Source organism: Pristiophorus japonicus, chromosome 12 (genome assembly GCF_044704955.1).
Source record: "Pristiophorus japonicus isolate sPriJap1 chromosome 12, sPriJap1.hap1, whole genome shotgun sequence".
Lineage (NCBI taxonomy): Eukaryota > Metazoa > Chordata > Chondrichthyes > Pristiophoridae > Pristiophorus > Pristiophorus japonicus.
In genome coordinates, this window is record NC_091988.1 from 169723938 (window position 1) to 169744884 (window position 20947).

Here is a 20947-nt window from a genome sequence, read left to right on the forward strand (position 1 = left end):
TCAGGATGGTGTGTGACTTGGAGGGGAACATGGAAGTGTTCCCATTCATCTGCTGCCTTTGTCCTTCTAGGAGGTAGAGGTTGTGCTTTTGGGAAGTGCTGATGAAAACGCCTTGGTAAGTTACTGCAGTGCATTTTGCAGATGGTACACACTGCAACCACGGTACATGATGATGGAGGGAGTGAATGGTTAAGGTGGTGGATGGGGTCCCAATCAAGTGGGCTGCTTTGTCCTGGATGGTGTTGAAAGAGTATTCCATCATGTAATGTCTGTAAGCTTGTAATGTTTGTAGCTCCACACTGTGGATGTGGGCGTATTGTTAACTGCAACTGCAGATTTAATAATAAACATGACCAGGCAGATTCTGGAGGCTTTCGAGAGAGCTGCCTGCCATGTTAGGAGCTGTGTGTGCTGTGCTTTGTGAATATATCACATTTGGCAGCGAGATGGGATTTTTCGGATGATTTAAAGCTTAAATTTTGTTGGGGGAGGATTCAGCCAGCCGACAGAGAGACTTTGGAAAAAAGATACAAAATCCGAGGTAAAATACAGCACACGGTGTGAACAGCTAGAGATTAAAATGGCAGGTGTAATCGGATATTTGGGGGGATATAGACACGACCGGGAACGTTTTAAAGCGTATGTGGATCGGCTAGAAATGTGTTTCGCTGCAAATAACATAATCGAAGTTCCAGTCAATGCAGTCCAGAACCGGGCTGTGTTGGAATGTAAGAAAGCAATCTTCTTATCGGAGGCGGGTCCGACATTGTACAAAACCCTTGTAAATCTGCTTGTGCCTGACGAGCCAAAGGACACAGCGTTTAAAGAGATTTTAATGAAGCTGGAGCAGCACTATAAACCCAAACCGTTAGAAATTGCTGAAAGTTATCGTTTTGGGTTTCGGAATCAAAAGGCTGAAGAAAGTATCAGTGATTACATCGTAGCATTAAAAAAGCTATCGATGCACTGTAATTTTGGAAACTTTCAAAACTGAGCATTACGGGATCGTTTTGTTTGTGGGATGATCAGAAGGAAGTTATTGACGACGGATGACTTGACTTTTGAGATTGCTTGTCAGACAGCGAGGTCGATGGGCATGGCCAAACAATATTCCAGAGAATTAAATAATGATTACGGTCATCAGTCAACCGAGGTAAGTCACCTGCAGGTTCAAAGTAAAAGATGGTGGGGGCCCAAAGTCTCAGAAACTGGAAATTCTAACAGAGCGTCGAAGTTGTGCTATAGGTGCCTGGGACAACACATTGCTCAAAGTTGTCCATACGTGAAGGCAGAGTGTTTCTTCTGCAAAGACTGGGCATCTTGCGAAGGCATGCCGACTGAAGGGTAAACTAGCTTTAAAAGCTATGAGTCCAGCATTCAAAGCTATGAGTAAAAATCCAAAGAGACTACATAGCATGGAAGAACAACAACAGGACGAGGAGATGTTGAGAGTTACACGTCATCAGGAGCACGAGGTTGATGGACAGCGATTCGGAAAGCATCAAAATCCACATAGATGTTGCGGGATTCAAGATACCAATGGAAATTGACATGGGTGCATCCGTGAGTGTAGTACCGAGACAAATTGCGTGATGTTCAACTGGAGAAATCCAAGATAGAGCTGCGAGGCTACTCAGGAGAGAAAATTCCTGTGGTAGGTCATATCACCATACCGGTAAAACATAAAGATCAATTTCAGAACTTGCCTCTAATAGTAGTGAAAGGAGATAAGTCTGCCTTACTAGGAGGAAATTGGTTGAGCTCACTGAAGCTGGATTGGAGTAAGATTTTCTGTATGGAAGCGAGATTTTCATCAACGGATGAGGTTATCAAGAAGTATTTGAAGGTGTTCTGCGAATCGGGCAGCCCGACCCAAGGCTTCAAGGCGAGTGTCAGGGTACAGAAGAACGCTAGATCGGTTTACTACAAGCCACGTTCCGTACCATATGCACTCAAGGAGAAAGTTGAGCAAGAGCTCAAAAGAATAGAGACTGAGAACATTATTTGTAAGATAGATCGATGTAATTGGGCTACACCCATTGTTGTTGTACCTAAGTCCGATGGTAAGGTAAGATTGTATGGTGATTATAAAGTAACTGTAAACCAGGTTCTAGAGGGTAATGTCCCCAATACATTGCCAAATATAGAAGATTTGTTCACAACACTGACAGGTGGTCAGATCTTCTCAAAACTGGATCTTACGAATGCCTACTTACAGCTTGAACTAGATGAGGAGTCCAAGCCATGTTTGACTGTAAATACTCATCTAGGCCTATATCAATTTAATAGGCTACCGTTTGGAGTGTCTTCCGCCCCTGCCATATTCCAAGGGGTGATGAACCAGATTTTGCAAGGTATTGAGGGGGTAGTATTTTATTTGGATGACATACTAATTTCAGCACCAAATAGGCAAATTCAGAATAACATATTGAATGAAGTCCTCAAATGGCTAGAGAAGCACAGAGTACGAGTGTCTGCTCGTAAGTGTGAGTTATTTAAAAACTCAGTGGAGTACTTAGGGTACAGAGTAGACAAAGATGGTTTACATCCAACCATGGAAAAATTGGATGCAATTAGAAATACACCACTCCCAGGAAGTCACTGAACTTCATTCATTCTTGGGTCTTTTGAACTATTATGGGAAGTTCCTACCAAATTTGGCTACAGTATTACTTCCACTGAATGAACTTTTGAAAAAACAGGTCCATTGGAAGTGGTCAAAAGAATGTGATACAGCATCCAAATTGGTAGAGAGTACCATGTTAGTTCACTATGACATATCTAAGGAGATTAAGCTAGCATGTGATGCCTCTCCATATGGAGTTGGGGCAGTGATCTCTCATGTATCACGTAGTGGGGAGGAGAGACCAATTGCTTTTGCTTCACGGACTCTCAGTGCCAGTGAGAGTAATTATGCACAAATTAAAAGGGAAGCTTTGGCATTAATTTTTGGGGTCAAGAAGTTTCACAAATACTTGTATGGTCATAAGTTTACCATCGTTATGGACCATAAACCCCTAACAGCAATCCTCCATCCAAAGTCCCCAGTTTCAACATTAACTGCAGCCCGAATGCAGAGATGGGCTTTGATTTTGTCAGCATATACATATGATATTGAATACAGACGATCAGCTGATCACAGTAATGCTGATGCAATGTCTAGATTGCTTTCCCCATTACAAGTTACACCCGATAGGGAAGAAGTGTTTTATTTTTCATACATTGATGAACTGCCAGTCACAGCTGAAGAGATTGGTAGAGCAACCAAACGTGACCCAGTGATGTCAAAGGTGTATGAGTATATTGCAAATGGATGGCCAAACCAGGTAACAGACAAAGATACACATCCATTCTTCATTCGTAGGAATGAATTCTCAGTCGATAAAGATTGTATCATATGGGATGCAAGAGTGGTTATACCAAATAAATTCAGGTCCAAATTATTAGGAGACCTCCATGACCAGCACCTGGGGATATGCTTGACCAAGAGTTTTGCACGCAGTTATTTATGGTGGCCAAGTCTTGATAAAGATATAGAGTACATTGTGAGTCAGTGTACGACATGTCAATCGGTAAGCAAACAACCACCACCAGTACCATTACAGCCATGGAAATGGCCTCCCAGGATATGGCAAAGGCTACATATTGATTTTGCTGAGTTAGAAGGGCAACAATTGTTCATTGTGATTGATAGCTATTCGAAGTGGGTTGAGGTGTTTCCAATGTGGAAAATAACAAGTAAAACATTGCACATTTTACAAAAATTATTTTCTTCATTTGGCCTCCCTGAAGAGATTGTTTCAGATAATGGACCACAATTTCATTCAGAAGAATTTGCACAATTCACGAGCAAAAATGGTGTGAAACATACCAAGGTTGCATCATACTATCCTGCTTTGAATGGTGCAGCAGAGCGCACTGTACAAATTGTAAAACGTGCCCTCATAAAACAAATGTTAGATCTAAATCCAAGGAAACGACAGTTGTCATTGGATCACAAATTGGCTAATTTTTTTATTACATTTCGAAATACTCCTCATACAACTACTGATAGAACACCAGCAGAGTTGTTTCTCAATGACAGCCACGAACCAGATTCTCATTGTTAAAACCAAATTTGGCACAGTCCGTAGAAGAGACACAATTAAGACAGAAAGAGAATCATGATAGAGGTAGAGTAAAAGAGAGAAGTGTGAAATTAAACCAGAAGGTGAGAGTGAAGAACCATCACCATAAATGGTTAAAGTGGTGAAGATATGTGGTCCTTGCACATATTTGGTAAAGATGTTTGATAATGGACAGGTTAGGTTTGTTCATATTGACCATATTTTACCTACAGACATGGAAGGAGTTGAAGGTGGGAATGATTCAATTATTTCTGACTCATCAGATAGTTTTGATACACCAGTAGCAAATCCTAAATCTAATGTACTGGAAACAAATCCAGGAAAGAATCCGAATGAAAGTCTGAGTCCGAATCAGGAAAACAAAGAGCCTGAAGTTAGAGTGAGTTCAAATGAAAATCAAGGAAATTCCGTGGAGGGAAACGTTCCTCAGGATGAACCTCGAATGAGTTTAGATTCAACACCATGCTTGGAAGGTTCTGTTCGAGAGCGAAAGTATCCTCTTCGAAACAGAAAACTAGCGGTAAAGTTAAATTTGTAAATATGGAAAAAAAATAAGTCCACATCCTATGTTATGTATAAATATGAAAGTTATGTATGGTGTTTGTTATAATAACTTTTTCATTAAGGAGGGAGAAGTGTAATATCTGTAAGCTTGTAATGTTTGTAGCTCCACACTGTGGATGTGGACGTATTGCGTACTGCAAGTGCAGATTTAATAATAAACAGAACCAGGCAGATTCCGGAGGCTTCCGAGAGAGCTGCCTGCCATGTTAGGAGCTGTGTGTGATGTGCTCTGTGAATATATCACACATCACACTCCTGACTTGTGCCTTGTAGATGGTGGAAAGGCTTTGGGGAGTCAGGAGGTGACATACCTGCCACAGAATACCCAGCCTCTGACCTGCTCTTGTTGCCACAGTTTTTATGTGGCTGGTCCAATTAAGTTTCTGGTCAATGGTGATTCCCCAGGATGTTGATGGTGGGGGATTCGGCGATGGTAATGCCACTGAATGTTAGAGTCTCACTTGTTGGAGAAAGTCATTGTATGGCATGAATGTTACTTGCCACTTATCAGCCCAAGCTTGAATGTCATCCAGGTCTAGCTGCATGTGGGCATGGATTGCTCCATTATCTGAGGAGTTGCGAATGGCTGAAGATGGTTGGGCCTAGTACATTGCCCTGAGGAACTCCTGCAGTGATGTCCTGGGACTGCGATGATTGACCTTCAACCACCATAACCATCTTCCTTTATGCTAAGTATGACTCCAGCCAGTGGAGAGTTTTCCCCCAATTCCCATTGACCTCAGTTTTACTAGGGTTCCTTGGTGCCACCCAAGCAGTAAAGACGAAAACTTACTCCACATATTTTGAGTAAATCATTGCAGCTGGTGAAGTTACCATTCTAGACACCACGGACATAGAAACCAGAATTTGCAACTGAGTCCTTTGAGGGGTCACCACAACTGGTATATATCAAGAAATGGAAATCAATTGACTGGAATTTTCCCCTAAAAAAATGGGTTGGTTTAGAGCTTGGGGGCAGTTAAATTGTTAAAAATGGGATTCCCAACCTGATCTCGCTTCCAATCCGCCCACAGGGGCGGGGGGAGGGGCGGGGGTGCGGGTGACCAACTTGCTCCCACGCGCTGTACCTTAATTTAACTATTGAAGCTGGAAGCTGCAGACCCCACCATGAGGCCTCTGATCATCTTCCCAGGCTTCCCACCGCCCCCCCAACACCCCATCGCCCCGCCTCCCCCCCAAGGCTTTCGATCCCCACCATGAGGCCCACCCCATAACCACCCCAGTGATGGTGGTGAGGCCGGTCACAATACTCCGGTGGCCGGCCCCGATCCGCTTTCTCCCCTCCCCCCCACCCCACTGAACCCCCTGTGATCCCCAATCCCACTCTCCTGATCCCTGACCTAGCCCATGTCGATCCCCAATCCCCAACCATGCCGAATCCGCGATCTCTCCCCCACCCACGATCCCCCACCATGTCGCCCCCATGATCCCCCACCACGATCCCCCACCATGTTGACCCCGCGATCCCTGACCATACCGAACTCGTGATCCCTCTCAATCTGGCTGGCTGTGGGCAGTGATAAGAGGCCTCACATGCAAATCAGGCCCTGCCGTTAAACTCGGCGGTGCCTGCGCGAAATCAGCCTCGGAGGCCCCCTCGCTCCCAACCACCTGCCCTTGAGAAAATTCAGCCATTGTTTTAGTATAAAGCTGTCATGTATTTAACCGTCATTGTAACCCATGTATAAACTGACCTAAGTTGTACACTGTGAGAACATTGACCACTAGGTGGTGAACTTGTGGGAGACACTCCTAACTTGGACTTTCAGGTGTAAAAGGGGAAGCTCCACCCACCTTCATCACTTCAGTGCTGGCTAATAAAGGTTACTGGTCGCAGAGTGACCTTCTCTCAAGTATGGGCCTCGTGTGCATTTATACTGTATAGTAAGGTCATATCATTGGCGACGAGCAACTGGGATTTAAACCATGCGAGCATGGCCACTAGCAGAACAGACAAGAGGTATTGTGTTCGTGATGATTGGGACGATTTTATTGAGAGACTACAGCAAAGTTTCGTCACTAAGGAATGGCTGGGACAGGATTCGGCCGAAAAACGCAGGGCTCATCTCCTGATGGTTTGTGGATCCAGGATGTACTCCCTGATGAAGGACCTTCTAGCGCCAGAGAAGCCGGCGGACAAGTCTTTTGAAGAGCTCAGTAAGTTGATCGGGGAACACTTTAAACCGGCGAGCAGCATGCACATGGCGAGACACCAGTTTTACATGCACCGGCGGCGAGAAGGACAAAGCGTTCCAGACTTCATGGCAGACTTCCGGCAACTGGCAAGCCTATGTAAGTTCCCAGATGCATGCAGAGCGGAGATGCTGCGAGACTTTTTATTGAGGGCATCAGGCACGCTGGGGCTTTCAGGAAACTGATTGAGACCAAAGACTTTACCCTGGAAACGGAGGCTTTGATGGCCCAGACATTTATCTCAGGGGAGGAAGAGACCAGAATGATGTTTGACAAAAATCTTGGTTTAAATGCAGCAAATGGACAGGGAATCAACATTGTTAATGCAGCACACAGTTCTCCAGGCAGACAGAGGCAAGCGGACATGCCCAAGCATGTAGTCGAACCCAAAGGGGGAATTCAACAGAGACAATGGCTAGCTGAACGGCGATTCATGCCATTGCAAGTAATGGGGCCATCAACACCTGCGCTTAAGGACAGTTACAGAGACAGTCAGAGACGATCGACTGGTAATGGACCTTTTGTTTCCAACAATGGCTCATATTGGAGGTGTGGAGGCAAACACACAGCCAGAGTTTGCAGGTATCAGCAATATACCTGCAGAAACTGCAACGTCAGTGGTCACTTGGCGCGTATGTGCAGGAAGCCTGCAGCCAGGTTGATGTACAAGGAGGACGGGGACGATGTAAGCCCTACGAGGCCATATGGACATTGGGGGAAATCGCTGGAAGCTGAAGTTCAGTGAGTTCATGTGGAGCACATAATACAGTTCATACACCAGGACGCCACCGATAATGATGAAAGTGCTCCTCAATGGCATCCCAGTATCAATGGAGCTAGACACGGGGTCCAGCCAGTCCCTGATGAGTATCAAACAGCTCGACAAGTTGTGGGCGTCCAAGGCCAGGAGGCCAAAATTATTGCCGATTGACGCACAGCTACGGACATATACAAAAGAGATCATTCCGGTGTTAGGCAGCACCACAGTAGTGGTGACCCACAAAGATTCGGAGAATAGGTTGCCACTCTGGATTGTCCTGGGGGATGGTCCCGCATTGCTGGGGAGGAGTTGGCTTGCTGTCATGAACTGGAAATGGGGCGATGTCAATGCAATTTCTTCTGTGGAGCGAATATCATGCTCACAGGTTCCTGGACAAATTTGACTCACCATTTCAACCCGGCATTGGCACTTTCATGGGGACCAAGGTAGTGATTCACATAAACCCGGACACCAGGCCAGTACACCACAAGGCCAGAGCGGTGCCACACGTGATGCGGGAAAAGATAGAAGGCGAATTGGACTGCCTGCTGAGGGAAGGCATCATCTCGCCAGTCAAATTCAGTGACTGGGCGAGCCCGATTGTGCCAGTGCTCAAGGCGGATGGGTCGGTCAGGATATGTGGTGATTACAAGGCCACCATCAATCGGGTGTCTCCAAGACCAGTACCCGCTACTGAGAGTGGAGGACCTCTTTGCGATGCTATCCGGTGGCAAACATTTTTCAAAATTGGACCTCACCTCAGCTTACATGACCCAGGAGCTGGCAAGTGAGTCGAAGAAGCTGACCACCATCACGACACACAAAGGGTTGTTTGAGTACAACAGATGTTCGTTTGGGATTCGTTCGGCCGCCGCGATCTTTCAACGAAATATGGAAAGCCTCCTCAAGTCGATTCCAAGGACAGTGGTTTTTGAAGACGACATCCTCATCACGGGTTGTGATACTGAAGAACACCTCCGCAACCTGGAGGATGTGCTACGCAGACTGGACAGGGTAGGTCTGCGACTGAAAAAGGCGAAGTGCGTCTTCCTAGCTCCAGAGGTAGAATTCCTGGGGATGAGGGTAGCAGCAGACGGGATCAGACCTACCGCGTCCAAAACAGAAGCGATCCAGAGAGCACCCAGACCCCATAACGCAATGGAGCTGCGTTTGTTCCTGGGGCTCCTGAACTATTTTGGTAACTTTCTTCCCAAATTGAGCATGCTGTTAGAGCCGCTACATGTGCTCCTACGCAAAGGTCGTGAATGAGTCTGGGGGGACAGCCAGGAAAGGGCTTTTGATAGAGCACGAAATTTGTAATGCTCCAACAATCTATTAACGCTATATGACCCATGTATGAAACTCGTTTTAACGTGCGATGCGTCGTCCAATGGGGTCGGGTGTGTGTTGCAGCATGTTAATGCCAAGGGTCAGTTACAGCCGGTAGCTTATGCCTCCAGAAGTCTGACCCAGGCAGAATGGGGCTACGGGATGGTAGAAAATGAAGCGCTTGCATGTGTATATGCTGTAAAAAAAATGCACCAGTACGCTTGGCAGGAAATTTGAGCTGGAGACAGATCACAAACCCCTAACGTCCCTTTTGGCCGACAACAAGGCCATAATGCAAATGCATCGGCCCACATACAGAGATGGGCATTCACGTTAGCCGTCTATGACTATACAATTCGGCACAGACCGGACAGGGAAAACTGCGCCGATGCACTCAGCAGGCTCCCACAAGCCACCACCGAGGGGGCAACCGAGCATGCTACTGAGATAGTCATGGCTGTTGAAGCTTTCGAAAGCGACTGCTCACCCGTGACAGCGCGTCAGATTAAAGTCTGGACAAATAGAGTCTGGGGCATGCCCTGAGGAATTCAAACCATTTCACAGATGCAAGGATGAACTCTCGATTCAGGCCGATTGCCTACTTTGGGTAAACCGAGTAGTCATGCCCCAGATCGGCAGAGAGGTGTTCATCAGAGAACTCCACAATGAGCAACCGAGCATTGTCATGATGAAGGCAATTGCCAGGTCACACGTTTGGTGGCCAGGGATAGATGCAGACCTGGAACTTTGTGTTCGCAGGTGCAACACGTGTGCCCAGCTGGGCAATGCACCCAGCAAAGCACCCCTTAGCCCCTGGTCCTGGCCCTCCAAGCCATGGTCACGCATCCATATGGACTACGCAGGTCCTTGATGGGAAAAATGGTTTTGGTTGTAGTAGATGCCTACTCCAAATGGATCGAGTGTCACATTCTCAATTCAAGCACATCCTCTGCCACGGTAGAAAGTCTACGGGCAATGTTCGCCGCCCATGGTCTACCGGATGTCTTGGTCAGCGACAATGGCCCGTGCTTTACAAGCATTGAATTCCAGGACTTCATGGCTGAAAATGGTATCAACCATGTTAGAACGGCACTGTTCAAGCCGGCCTCAAACGGCCAGGCGGAACGAGCAGTGCAGATAATCAAACAGGGGATGCTCAGAATCTCAGGGGGTTCCCTACAAAGCCGCTTATCATGCCTCCTGTTGGCCAATAGATCCCAACCACACTCGCTCACAGGGGTCCCACCCGCAGAGCTGCTAATGAAAAGGACACTCAAAACCAGGTTATCCCTTATACACCCCACCATGAAAGAAATTGTTGAGAGCAGGCGCCAGTCACAATGTGACTACCATGACGGGAATGCGAGGGCACGATGTATTGATGTCAATGACCCTGTCTTTGTCCTCAACTACGCTGCAGGGCCTAAATGGCTCTCAGGCACTGTGATTGCCAAAGAGGGGAATAGGATTCTGGTAGTTAAACTCACCAATGGACAAATCTGCCGCAAACACGTGGATCAAACAAAAAGGAGGTTCAGCAACCCCATAGAAGAAGCAGAGGAAGAACATGATGTAGAGTTTACTCCTCCACAGGTGACCGAACACCGGAACCAAGTGGAGGAGAGCCCAGACACTGTGGGCAGTCCGGACAGGCCTGAGGCACCGCAAACAGCAGACACTCAGGCCAGCGCCCAACAACTGGAGCCCCAACTCAGGCGCTCTACAAGGGTGAGTAAGTCGCCAGAGAGACTGAACCTGTGATCCTAATAAGACTTTGGGGGGGGGAGGTGATGTCATGTATTTAACCGTCATTGTAACCCATGTATAAACTGACCTAAGTTGTACACTGTGAGAACATTGACCACTAGGTGGTGAACTTGTGGGAGACACTCTTAACCTGGACTTTCAGGTATAAAAGGGGAAGCTCCACCCATCTTCATCACTTCAGTGCTGGCTAATAAAGGTTACTGGTCACAGAGTATGGGCCTCGTGTGCATTTATACTGTATAGTAAGGTCATATCAAAAGCAATGTTATTTTTCTTACTCCAGATGTGAGATATAAATTAGAAACAGTAAAAATGAGATGCGTTTTGATTCAACAAGCCCTCTGAAAAAAGCCACATTCATATTTCAATGAGTTGTTTGGCATCATTATGGAATTTACTGCTGTAATTAATGTACAAAACCTATAGACCCCTGCAAAGCACTTTTGAGTTAAAGGGCAAATGATATTGGGCTGCCTGTCAAACAGATGGCTTTATAGCTGGTGCCGTTGCATTTGATTATTTGTCGTAGGGTTTTCACATTTGTGTCACCACCATGCGTGACATTGCGAGTTTTTAAAACCGGTCATCTCCAACAATTTGAGTATCAAAAACTACAAATGGTAAATTTTGTGAGACCCTATAGAATTAACGATTTAAAACCTGGAAACAGCGCAAGTCAGGCATTCTGACCCGGACATTTGATTCGCTGATCCAGACTCACTTTGAATTGAGTCTTGAAAATTCAACCTAAAACCTAATTCTTCATCTCACTCCATCTCTATCTCCTACTCTTCTGTGTGAATCTTGCTCATTCTGTTTCTCTCCTGCTTTTCTTTCCCTCTATCTCTATGACCATGGGCCCACGTTTCCACCGACCCTTAGAACGGCGCACCTCCGTGAGGTCCGCCGACTTTTTAAAACAGAAACGGCGCCTATTATTTACCTTCGTATTCTCCACGCAGTCCGATCAATCCAGGCTCTTGGTGCAGCGCAGCAGAACGCATGGGGGGGTGGAGCCAGGTCCCGGCACTGAAAACAGTGCCGAGACCTCTGCACATGCGCGCTAGAGTGTGTGCGCATGTGCAGTAGTTCCTCCCCCCAGATTCTGTGTGCGTGTCCTGCAGGCTGTGTGGGAGGGGCCCGAAGCACGCTGCCCCTAGCTCTGGCCAAATGGGCTCCCCCGATGCCGCGTTCATGTGAGCAGGCCCCCAATGGCCCTAGCAGCATTATTTCAGTGGTTGTGCTTATGTGTGGGCGCACGCTTTGATTTAAAGTATCTTGAATATTTTATGACAAGATTGAGATCTTTACAGCATAACTCACTGAAGGCATTATTGTCAACCAGCAAGTCAAAGGCAGGAGATGCTCGGCAACAGGGTTTAATGTGCGTGTGGGACACATGAAGCATTCAGAGAGCGAGGACGGCTTCATGCAACGTGTGAAAGTGAGGGAACAGGCCAAGGGGACCAGATGGGAACCTGGCTGGAGCTGAATTACCAAGCTGGCTGAGGCCAGAAAATCAAACTTTGGATGAACCAAGGCAAACAACCAACAGCTGCTGGCACCAATCAAATATTGGTTCGTGGCATTATTTTGTTGACCAAATCGAATACATTTCATGTGTGTGTATGTGTCTCTCTCTCTCTATCTCAAAAAATCCCCTCTCCTTCCCCCTCCCCACCATCCCCACTCCCCCCCCCCACTCCCCACTCTTCCCCCCAACTCCTCTCCCCACCCCTCACTGTCAGAAACACAGAGAGACACTGACAGAAACAGAGAGAGAGGCTGACAGAAACACCTACCCTTTACATAAAGGTAGGACTTCTATTTTTTATTTGTTATTGATTGGTTGCTTATTACGTTGGTCTTGGTGCTTTAGGTGCAGGGTTCCTTCTATTTTTTATTTGTTAATTAATTGTTTATTACTTTTTGTGCTTTGTTTAGTGCTTTGTAAGTCTTGGTGCTTTCCTTGTATTTTTTATTTGTTATTGAATGCTTATTTTTGTGCTTTGTTTAGTGCTTGATGCTTTAAATATACTTATGCTTCTTTAATGTTGTTTTGATGGTGTTTAGTGCTTTGGAAAATCCTCTAACTTCCCCCCTCCCCACCCCCATCTCTGGCTACCTGCGCCTGATTTCTAAAATGTCCGCAAGGTTTTTCTGAGCCTACAAAAGTGGACACATATGCTAGCCTAAGTTAGTTTGGAGTAACTATTGTCTGTCTAAATTTGCTTAAAAGGCCAAAACAGGCGTAAGTGGCTGGTAACGCCCCAGTTTGAAAAAAAAAACTGAACTAAAAAGAAACTGAACTCACTGAAACTGGAACAAACTAAGTGTGGAGAATTGTGATTTTTAAGATACTCCAAAAAAAAAACTAGTTGCTCCACAAAAATAGGAGCAACTCCTGTGGAAACTTGGCCCCCATATTTCTCTCATTCTAGTATTGGGCCTCTCTCTCTCTCTCTCGTCTGTCTCTCTGTGTCGGCCCCTCTCTTTTTGTCTTTCACTTTAACACTCTCTCACTTTCTCTTCCTCTCTGTCCTTGTTCACTCATACACCCGTTCCCACTCTCCTTCCCTATTTTTTCTCTGTCTAAATGCAAAAATGATCTTGTTGCAGAAGGATAGTCAGGCTAGAAGTGTAGGGATTGATTCCATGTAAACCACACAAGTGGTCATGTATTATGTGGCTAGCATAAATCAGTTAGATCTGTGGGAATACAATATACAACTATGGACAAAATCTTTTAGTTATGTTCTTTACTTCTGAAACCTTCAGAAGTAAAGAACATAAAGATCAGATTGCAGAAATAGTTGTGATTTAAATAATTAAATTGACCGTAGAGTCTTTATACCGTAGAGATGACAACTTTGTTACAGCTAATGCTGCCATAACGTTTATGGTCAGCCACTTACCTGCTCTGAATACATCTACTGGCAAAGCTCCTGTGAGATTACTCAGCATCAATCTAAGAATTTAAGTGACTACTACAGAACCTAGAAGTTGCTTCCATTACACCTGCTGTCGTGGAAAGGTTGTGCATTTCATTGTTGGAATGATTGATGGGAAAGACTGTTCTGTGTGACTGGGTCTGTCTCTTGGACAACAACAATGTCTGCAGGTACTGCAACTGTGACAGTGCCAATGCTAAAGAAGCTGACAAAAACGCTGCCAGTGAAGCAGCAGTTAGTGCTGGGAAATTAGGCACCTGATTCACAGTCATCTGTCTCTGCCATGCCCAACACCAACAGCCTATAGGCAGTGGTGAAGTAAGCACTGGTTAGACACAGGCCTCCCATCAACAGAGATTAGAGGGGTAATTTTCCATTTTGACACCATAATTGCAAAGTAGCACATGGCAGGTGTGCATATTGGGCACAGAGGATTGTACACCTGTTACATGGCATTAATGGATAGAAAAATAATTGGGTTGCATGACAGGCATGATTATTGACCATAGAATCTTCATACCGTAGCGATGACAACTTTGTTGCAGCTAATGCTGCCATAACGTTTATGGTCAGCCACTCACCTGATTATTGTGATGTATGCTCCCAGCTCTGAGAGTGCTGTTGTGTGCCAGGAGTTCACTTTATTTATCACCTGTCCTCTGCCAAGGCATTTCCAGAAGCTGGATTAATTTCTTCAAAACTCTTGCCTCATCTTGGTAATGACACACTGGGCACTCCCTGCTTTCTGAGGAGCATTTACACTGCTGCAACATGAACAGCTGATTACCCAGAGTTCACCTTGTATTTTGTTGGTTGAATCTTCTTGATTCTTTCAGATGGCTAGAGTTAAAATTTAAAAATGAAGGGTGAAGAAAGTGCTTTGTGGTATGTTACTGACTGTGCATTATGTTTATTAATGATGGCCTGTTACTGTGCGTTGTAAAAGCGGATGTGTGACTGTCTCACTTTCTAGTCTGCGATTAGTCATTTCAGAATGTGCTGAATGTGAATGATGGTGCTGGAGCTGAATGCAAACTATGTAGAGCTGACTAGAGAGGAATCATGATATTGATTTTTTTGTTTAGGTTTAAAAAAGCACAGTCATTATGTTGCCTCTGTTTTTCCCCTTCCGCAAGTTTCAGTGGATCAAGAGCACAGTTCCTTGTTCTATGTGCATAAATAGTGATGCTGATTCCTAACCTGGATTCGTGGGATAGGCAACATTGAATCCTGAAAGCCTACGATCAGAACAGGCATGAGGAACCACAAACTCCACCCCTGATGACTGTGGTAAATGCATTGCCTGGTGGTTTGTACCCCGATCTGTGCTGAGTTAGGTGATCCCCCCAAAGGTGCTGCAATTGGCCTCAAACTAGGGAGAGCTAAGATTTCCACTCCTGATTGCTACCCCATGACCATTGCTAGAAACTGAATATGTGTTGATGTTGGGTGAGGACAGGGTCAGGGTTGGATAATGCAATCCTGTGCTCAGATAGCCTGAAAATACTCGACCTAGGTTCATACCTGAAGGACAGCCATTGGGAAAGTTCCAAATACCTTTGGAACCATACTCCGGCATGAATCGTTCAGGTCGGAAAAAAGCTGGAGATGATTGGAAGTAAAATGAGACATAGGTGATCAGAATACAGCCAACTATGTGCCTCAGTAGTCACATCACAATGTGCAACTGATTCCCTATTCAGCGAACTTGCACACTAACTGAACAAATACAAGAATTAAATAGAAATTTATGCCATATCGCTGTTCATTCATTCTCTGTTTCTTTCTTTTCAGCTTCATTTGATAATGGCTCCTAGCTGGCACCTCCTTTGACAGCTTGCTGTGACAGAGTGGACCTTCAATACCACTGGGATGAATCTGTGGGATGTAGATATGAAACTGGAGAATCGTGCAGTGAATTAATGTGACCACTCTACAGCAGAGGAACTCCACTCGAGGCTGAATTGCAAAACTTCATCATAATTTACTTAATCAGCTTTCAGGCAAAAGAAGGAACACTAAAACATTTATTTTATAGTTTTGTAAATTAAATATACAAATCAAGTTGGTGGTAGTGGTGATGAAAGGTGCTGCAGTTTACTATTTTGTTCTGTTCCATTCTGCACCTACTGATGCTAATGGTTTGCTATCACTAGGAAATAGCAGGGAATTCATTATTGATAGTGCAACACATGGAACTGAAAGTGCTCCTGACATGTATGCTTAGAGCCTTTAGGTCTGCTCCAGGGTTCCTATTGACTTACATCGTTATGCGAGTTATTTCAATATTACCACCGCATCTTTAACTTTTCATGGTATAAAATGCTGACCAGCGAAAAGAAACCCTAATGAAAAATCTCAAAATCTCATTGTAAAATAAAAGCTTCTTTGCTGCCACATTTCACTATGGCAGCAATTGACTCCTCAAGATTAAACCAAATACAAACTAGTTCAGCTCAGCTGTAACAAAATGGTTCGCTGAAATACAATTATTCCTGATGTGTATGTAAGAAGTGAAGCTCCATTTCAGATATAAAGTGACCATGGTACAGTCTGGTTGTGTCCTGTAGCTAACAGGAATGAAGGCTTTCATTAAGTATCATTGAGAGATTCAAAAACAATAAGCATTTTATGACTGAACAAACTGCTTTCCATTGATTGGTTAATGAACTAAATAATGGAGATTTAGGACTCAGAATTTCTCCAAAAGCAAATAGTAATTTATTTGCAACAGGTGTGTTATTTACACATTTACATTGTTTGTCAATATGGAGGAAGAATTATCTTTCTGTGTGTGTGTATATATATATATGTGTGTGTGTGTGTGTAAATAATTATTATACAAGTCACTTATGGAAGAGATTTCACAATGGGAAAATTCAACAAAAAAAGGGAAATTTCAGTACAATGCCCAGCTTTAAGATAGCTTTTTTATAAATCCCATCAAGAATCACTTTGTGAAACATCTGATATTTTTACAGTTGTCTCTGGCTGTACCTTATGTTTATAGCACTCATTATATATAAAAGAAAAACTCCCAGCTGTGGCGCTGAATAGTTGTGCTGTAGACATATGACTGAGATACTGACAGTACAGATTTCAAAGTCCTGTATTTTTCCCCATTGCTGCAGGTTATTTATAAAAAATATATATCTTGTATCATAGCTAAATCTGTAATATAGCTTGTATTGCTCAAGTAAGGTAAATCTTGAAAATGACTGTACTAACGTCATTGTAAACGATGAACACTGTTAAAACAAATACCATTCACTGTGTGCTGCAGGTGCTGGCACTGCTTGAGGAGCAGCTGATTCTACATGCACTTAGGGGTAATCCCATAATCCTGCACTCCCAGCAGCACAGCCACACTCAGAGGGAGTGTTGGTTAGAGATGAGACTCCAACATCCATCCTTGCAAGCGTGACTTCCAGCTGAGGCCATGGAATTAACCCTTATGTGACTATAGTGGTCAGAAGTATCTTTACTTTCATGACGTGCACAAAATTGGTCTGATTTTGTTCCGTTTCAGTTGATATAAAGCAATCTTCTGTTGCTACTTGTACAGAGTTCAATAGGCATGCTGCTGTTGGCAACACCCCAGGTATTTTACCCTCTGTATTGTTTAAGTGATAGTTATTATGCAGCTTTATGGTAATGTTTTCATGCTAAATTCCTTTACACTAAATATAGCATGCTACAGATCAGTCACTTCCTGCTGACCCAGGCACACATCTAGAACTAAAACCAGTGAGAAGGAGAACAAATTCTTAGCACACTTGTGAAATTACCACTTTTAACGAATGCAGTAACTTTGTAAGAGCTAACTGTTACCCTCGGTCAAGATTCAAATTAAAAATCCATTGCAGAATCACAATTCACAAATTTAAAATTAGTAAAAAAAAATCAGAGGATTTTCTTATCTTAAAAGAAATCAGCATGGGGATTATGGGTCAGTGCACTAACTTTTACCTTTAGGGCCAGGCTCAAGTCCCACCTACAGTGGAGACAAAAGTCTCCTCTGTCTGTTAAGAGTTCTATATCCAAATTAATTTGGCAATTCCAACCCAATTTCATAATGCCTTTGAGTCCACAGTACAAAACTACCCATAGTTTAGCACATGAGGCTGAGCTCTCAGAATGCAGCCTTTCAGATTGGAGTTGGAGGTATGGCTATAAAATCATAGCTCTGCTTTCTCTGAGCCGTGCTCCTGTCTAGTCAGAGCATAGCCGCACTGAATGTGCACTTTCATTTGAAATCTTGCATAAAGATGCTATAAGGATAGTTTCCTGGGGGCCGATTTTCATCAAGGCCTCCACCCGCCCAAGTGCCACCTACAGTGCCGCTGAGGTACCGGATGGCACGTTGGGTGGGATATTCATGGCGGGGTCCCTCGAAGGTCAGCGGGGGGCAAATTAACAACATACGCCGCCAATCTGGGCGGCAGCGGGCGGGAGATCTCATTCTCGGTGGCAGAAGCGCTTGCCGCCCAAATGCCACCAAGGATGGAGTCGGGCCCACGGAGGGTCAAAGAATTGAAAAAAAAATCAACACTAAAAAATAAAAAACCTATCCAAAGACCTCCAGAGAACCCCATACAGGTAAGTCGCTGTTGAAAAAAAATTTGAAAATGTTCACTTACCTTTTTTTCAGGTTCTTCCTACTTACCGACGGGCACAGACCAGCCTCCAGCCAACGGTCCACCCGCGTTTTGCCACCGAGTCCCGCTGACTCCCGCCCGCAGGAATCTGGGAGCTCGGCGGGCAGGAGGTCAGTTGCGCCACTCGGCCGTCCGCTGATGTCAGCGGGGGTTCCTGGCGGCTCTCCTCTCCCGCCTGCTCCAGGCCAAATGGAAAGTGTCACTGGGCGGATCAAGAAGAGCAGCGGGCGGTGTGTGATGAATTTCAGCCCCAAGTTTATCTATAGCGAGCAAAAGAATATAAGTCTATCAGACCAAAGCTCAGGCTATAAACCACAGGACAAACTTACTGAATGTAAATGAACAATACACAGTGAAAACAGTATATTTACAATAATTACAAGCTTTACTAATCTCCTTGAAATGTCACATACCAGAAAGATGGTTCTCCTGTGCTAACTCTCAACTTGAAACTGGTTTTTGAAATACAGTTGCTTACTTCACATGTAGCTATCCGCTTCCATGGATTCTTCTAACTAACCTCATAACCTTGATGGCTCCTGACTGACTGCTGCCTTCATGCAGTACCACCCAAGACATAGCTCTAAAATACTTTGAAGATATCCCAGAACAAAATGTCATTAAAAAATGTATCTCTCATAAATAGATTTGGTGGTTACAAAATTTGGAGGTGTTTGCTCACTCAAATGCTGTCAGTATTCCCACAGGATGCTTGTATTTGAATTGAATGGCTTGACCCATTGATATGTTTGAAACACTTTGGATGACGTTTTAGCTGGGGGTTTGTTTAAACACAATGGCAACAAACAATCCACATATCAAGGCCTTCCTGAACTATACTACCTCTCTGCCTTCTTCTGAGGTGGGTTTGTTCACCAGTCTGGGATCTATATTCTCTGCATCCTGCAGAAACAACTAACAGTAATAAAATGTAACCCTGTTCTTGCTGTGACCATTAAGAAAGAACCCAATAACTGATCCATTTAAGACAAAAATATTTCATTTTTGTCACATCCAGGCCCACAAAATTCAAACAGGATAAACCAGCAAATAAATAATATAAGTATGTATAAGTCTGAGCATGTGACCAATGAGCCACTGTTTGGACACCTTGATTTAAATGTTACATTTCTTTGCCCCCTGCAGCATGTGAATATATTTAATCAAACAAGTCAAAAAAAACTCACTCCTTCCAGTCAGGTAGAACCTCGAAGCAGCACTAGATTATTTATGAGTACAAACATTATACACTGGCACCAAGGAAAAGCACAGTGCTAAGAATAAGTAGGCATGCACTGTTTCAATTGTAAGAATAGAATTAAGAATTTGTAGATAAAATTATAGCAGTAATCAAAGTTTTGCATGCCGACATTACTTTTTTGGCCAAGTTTAAAATCGGTTTTGACGAGGTGACACGAATGGGAGCTGTGTGAATTATGAGCACAGAGATGGGTCTGTAGATGATGGCATATTTGTGGTGGAAAAGGGGAAAATGTAAATGGCCAAATATGGTAGAGAATTGGTCTCCCATACCAGAGTAGCTTGAATGTCTCTTGCAGCCAGCAATATGTTGTCCTTTCCTTCTTCAGACTGCTGCTCTTCTTGAATGGGACCTTCATCCTCTGAGGCAAAGTTATACAGCATACCAATACAATCTTAAAATCCTCATCAGACTATACTGCAGGATAGCCAGGATAGATCCAGGTACCGGAAATGTGCCTTCCACATCCCAGTGTTTCTTTAATGATATAGTCTAGTAGATGAATGGACCTCATTATAATGCTGCTCAGTTAGGGGCCCTGGAAAAGTACATTGGTGTTATCAGTTAAAGTTGTAAAGGATAGCCTTTATCATCAAGGAGCCACCAAAGTCTTCCCTTTCTGGGTTAAAAAAATACTGGCATCGTAGAGTTTTTTAACTGTTGCTATTCAAGCCTTTTTCAATTTATTTAGTTTCTTAAAATAAAGGCAACTGCCAGGGAAACCAGCATTAATTTATATGTTGGTGTGCTGCTGCTTGCAAGCCAACTGCATATTGGGATTCTTTCGTAGTGATGTACATTTATCCATTGATGAAGAGAGCACATATGGCCACATTAGTCCCATCTAGAACAGCTGGGACCTTAATAAATCCTGCTACTTGGTAAAATTGCAGTGTTCTTGTCATGTTGGCACTGGTTGTCTATGGAGAATCTAATGAAAATGTTAGCGCTGGACAACAGTGGCTTGTCCGACTTGCTTGATGCATTTGTGTATCACTGTTTAGCTTATGTGACAGCTATCCCCAGTGGCAGCCTGGAATGACCCTGTAATTTAGAAGTTGGAAACTTATTGTGCCTGTCTGAAAAGGGGTGACGTTAAATCACAGCCCCTCACCAAATGGCACAAAGGCAGTTGGCAAATCAGGTAGTAACAGAAAAAAAAATTAAAAATATTTGAATAGCAAGAGTGTCTCGATAAGCTTGTCCCTTTGAATATATGTTCACCTTTGTGGCACTGCCTAGCTACCCTAAGCATCAGTTTTATACTGCGGACATAGGTGCACAGCAACTATTGCCATGATTGAAACTCATTTAAT

General features: G+C 44.2%; 1 protein-coding gene across 1 annotated transcript in view; it reads left to right on the forward strand.

Annotated features, from left to right (window-relative positions):
* The window catches only part of samd10b (sterile alpha motif domain containing 10b), a 107893-nt gene extending 92364 nt beyond the window's left edge, over positions 1-15529 (forward strand). Inside the window, exon 6 of the mRNA XM_070894885.1 lies at positions 15507-15529. Coding sequence (XP_070750986.1) covers positions 15507-15529 — 23 coding nt within the window. The remainder of the gene's footprint in view (positions 1-15506) is intronic.
* The last annotated feature ends 5418 nt before the right edge of the window (positions 15530-20947 follow it).